General features: G+C 38.4%; 1 protein-coding gene across 1 annotated transcript; it reads left to right on the forward strand.

Annotated features, from left to right (window-relative positions):
- Positions 1-920: 920 nt before the first annotated feature.
- LOC140243479 (nociceptin receptor-like) lies at positions 921-2,165 on the forward strand. Its single transcript, XM_072323152.1, has one exon. The coding sequence runs from the start codon at positions 921-923 to the stop codon at positions 2,163-2,165; it is 1,245 nt and encodes a 414-aa protein (XP_072179253.1).
- The last annotated feature ends 2,297 nt before the right edge of the window (positions 2,166-4,462 follow it).

Consider the following 4,462-nt stretch of genomic DNA (forward strand, 5'->3'; position numbering starts at 1 on the left):
TAGTCTACACATGGAGTTTAAAAGAAGTGAGCATGGCAATGGGTATTGTAGGTCGATTGAACAATACTTTATGTATGGTTTTGAAGTTACTAAAACAATGATATTTTCACATCTACCAATGATGTGATGATCTAAATAATCTTTTCACTGTTATTGCTTAAACTGATCTTACATGTGAGCATCTGATATCGAATATTTTTCTTCTTTCTCTCTCTCTCTCACGTGTGATGCAGAAAAGATGCGCATTTTGATGGATACAATATAATTAAGAAGGAAAATGTTTGAATCATACGAATTTTGATAAATAAACACAGTCTGAAATATTAATGGAAAGGAACTTGATGTGTTTTGCTGTTAAAACCCTGGACAATCGACAATGAATTTTCGGTGGTGGAAAATTAACACATGATCTTTGTACTAATCTGATTTACATCAGGATCCTGCTTTGAATAAGATTTCATTACCTATTCCCATAAAAGGTTGAAAAGTGATTCATTTTGCTGTTGCATTTTATCTGTGTGACTATTCGAAGGAATTGATACGAATTACCTCAACTCACCTCAACAATAATATCGTACTCCTCTATACTTTAAACTTCGCTGAAACAAAGGGGCTTGCATAGCAACACATACACTCAAACGATCGGAACCGGCCACTCTCTATTCATTTATCATATAGCGACAAACGGTGAAGGAAAGCACAAACTGTCAAGTATGAAACTCTTATCTACTTTTTTTTCTCTGATCCTTCCCATGTAGAATCTGGGGCTGCTTTATGCGGAATCGGCTGTTAGCCATATTGAGGAAATATAGTTTGAGAGACTGATAGTTTGAATCAAATAGAGAGCGAGCGAGGCAACAAATCAAGAAATGGTACAAAATCTGCGATTTCTTGATTTAGGAGGATTATTCTTTGTAGTCATGTCAACACAATTGCTGAAGGGCAGTCTTCAACATGTCGGCAATGTTACTGGCTACAAAACTGCTGCAAATATCAATGAGACATTTTCAAGTCTGTCCATTCGCTTGGAAGAAGTGGAAGATGTGACACTGGTGGGGGAAAGGCTCAAATCTCAGCTGTCATTGACCACTGGAAGTCACAGTCTAACAGATGTCCGTACTCATTCCGTTTTGAACATCACCTTATCGATCGAATTAGATAATGACTTTAAAGAGAAGCAGATAGTGTGTGCGTGGTATCCGTTACAGTGGTCATGGTGGGTCATCTTACAAACCCTGGCTGCTCTGTTAGGAACCGCTGGGAACCTCTTGGTAACGGTCGTTTTGTTTCAACGCCTATCATCAAATCGATCCACCGATGTTTTGGTCGGTGCGTTGGCTGGAGCTGACCTGATCACATCTGCTCTCACGTTCCCTATTGCAATTGAGAGGAGTATTCCAAATACTTGGGTGGGGCTGGTCTACTGCAAGGTCTTCGATTCAGAATTCTTCAAACTAGTTGGAGCGATCGCTTCTTCCTACACACTCATGGTTATCTCAGTGGAGCGCTACATCGCCGTCTCAAACCCACTCCACTTCCGGCAAATCTTCAGTCCAGCTCGTTTACGACTGTTCATCGTGGCCGTGTGGATTGCATCCTTTGTTTCCATGGCAATCGCCCCTATCCATCTGTATGGTATACGCAATGATAGATGCGCCTTTTTTGTGCACTCATCCCATGCCACTATGTACGTAGGAATATACTTCTTCATCGTAAGAATGGTTGTACCCTCTGTAGTCATGACGATCACACAGGCAATGACAGCTATACACCTGCATCGTCATCAGGTTCATTTTCCTGCCACAAGTGGTGATCAAAGGATAAATCTCAATAAACCCTCTTTTCACGTTGTTGCTCGCAATCGTGTCATTAACCTCATGTTCCTCGTTATTTCGATCTACATCATCTGCTGGAGTCCTAGTCAGATTGGTTTTCTTCTGTTCAGCCTGGGTTTACTACCAAACAGTTACGTCCAGAGCCCTCTTCAGCTCGCTCTCTTCACCGTAGGATCCGTGAACTTCTTCATAAACCCAATCATCTACACGCTGCGCCATCCTCCTTTCAGGGCTGCCATCCGGGAAATGGTGACTGCGTCGGGATCAGGAGGTAAAACATCCCTCTTCGGATCTGTCCTAGGCGCTACGTCAGTGCCTCTGAACATGTAGGACTGTAAACGAAGTAAAACAGCTCTGACCATGTTGTACGTAGAATTAATATTTTTGTGGGGAATCTATAGAATGTGTATAGTCGTAATGTCTGCTGACGTCAGTGTAACATGCTCCTTTTGATATATACAACTACGTAGACACCAACTAAAGTAGGCCTATACTTGCATTGTAATATATTTAAGTGCTAATTTAGTGGTTGTAGAGATGGTATCAAAGGATAAACGTAACGAATATTAGATCACCTAGAACTCGTAACTTTGTGACAGACCCATCTTAATCAGATTTACAATATAATTATCAAACTTGACCATTAAAACTAAACTTGTTTTCTAATGCACCAACATTGTTTTTCAAATTGTGTTAGCCTAATCAAAATCAAACATTGGAAATAGGTGAAAATTAGCTGTAAAATAACAAACAGACAAACGAAAATCATTTTGTTATACTCTATATCACAGCTTACGCCATTAACTTTCTAAATAACTTGTGTATTTCCTATGAAAAATCATTGTATGCACTACCTCGATCACTACTATATTCTTACAAAGTAGTTGTTCGTAATTGTAACATCGCAGGTTTTCTTGAGCACTTAGATCCCTTCCATTTATGCTTTATGTAGGAGCATCTAGAGTGACAAACATGAATTCGTTTCAGTACGGCCCCTTTTTTAGGCCCATATCTCGCTTATAATAAGATATAATGCTTAATATTGCTCACGTCATTTATGCCATTATTCCCACTATGGTAACAAAAACGTTTTTTTTTACGTTTTTTTTTAATACCCAACACGACGATGTCATAAATCTTTTTTTCCAGCGTAATCTAAAAACGGGAAAAAAATGACTTCTGCTGGACGTATCTGATCCAAGTGTCTAAATCTTATTACCCGCTGCCTGAAGTTGTAGAACTCTGAAATTCTTGTATCCAATTGATACAACTGTGGAAACGTGCGTTCCTGTTTTTATAATTGTGATACATATATACATATATATATACATACATATATTCATATGTGTCCCTGGAAGAGCGAAAGCAAAACACCTTCCTCTTTCATTATATCTTTCTCTTCTATCGAGCAGAAGTCACGCGCAAACGTAGTTTATGTGTCACATTTAGCTGTACCGTTCTTTTTTTTTTTCGCGCGTCACTATGCACAGTAGAGTTGTTTGCATAACAATCACATGATAGATGGACCTTGTGTATTATTATGAGGATGATAGAGAAACCAATAAACACGATCGAGGAAAAAAAATCGTTTGAATATTGGCAACGATATTTTACTGACCTTCTACTCGTGTTGACACATCTGACTGTAATCAACTATGTCGTATTATATAGAATATAACATGCTTGAATGTGCCTTGAAACAGAAATACCATGCGTATTGCATTAAATATTATATACACACATGTGCTTCAATTCTTCGATGCACCTGTGCCTCATTTTAAATTATTTCTGCGTTTGTGCATGTGAAGTGTCTTTTAATCATTGTGTCCAATACGCTTAGTCTTATAAGTATAGGCGAACAATTCATGTGTCTGGAAGTGCGATATTGTGATGTTTAAAAAAAAAGAAGAGAAAAAAGATAAGAGGAAACGGAGTGGAGGAAACAAGGTTTGTAAGGATAAAATTTGACGCTCACGAGCTTATTAATCAGAATTTATCTTGATTCAGCCATAAAAACGCGTACCACTTGACGTGTAATGTATAGTAGAAAAGAATAGACCCAAACCGGTTCATCTTTTCTGACATCTCCCTTACCTCTGTATCTAGCACACAAACAAATCAATCCACCCTTGATATCACAAAGTCCCTTCTTACTACTAAGAGGTTAATTGCTTATATGCACCGAACAGCTCAAGATAGTGAACCAAGCCGAGAACATGGGACATGTCGTTGGAGTTCACTTGTTTCTTTGTTATTAATCATTTTAAAGGGGGGGGGGGGAGGGGGAGAGGAACGCCTCCAATCTAATTTGAAATTATTTAGAGTCACCAAAAAAAAAAAAAAGAGTATTGAAACAATGAAACGCTCGTCTTAAAGAGATAATTGTTTTAGAAAGTCCTGATAATCAAGGCCTGAGTATGTTTGACATAAGTGCAGTAATGTAAACCACAAAAGTACACGTTTTTCTATAAGCTTATAGGCCTATGTCTTAATTCTTGACTTTCAAGTAATTAGAGGATATCGGCATTTTATCTTCTCGTCTTCAAGTTCGTCTTGTTAGTATTCTCACGTCTTCTTCTTTCTCTTCTTCGTCTTCTCCTGGTTTGATTACGTGATAACATCGGCAC

The sequence above is a fragment of the Diadema setosum genome, chromosome 20 (genome assembly GCF_964275005.1).
Source record: "Diadema setosum chromosome 20, eeDiaSeto1, whole genome shotgun sequence".
Classification (NCBI taxonomy): Eukaryota; Metazoa; Echinodermata; class Echinoidea; order Diadematoida; family Diadematidae; genus Diadema; species Diadema setosum.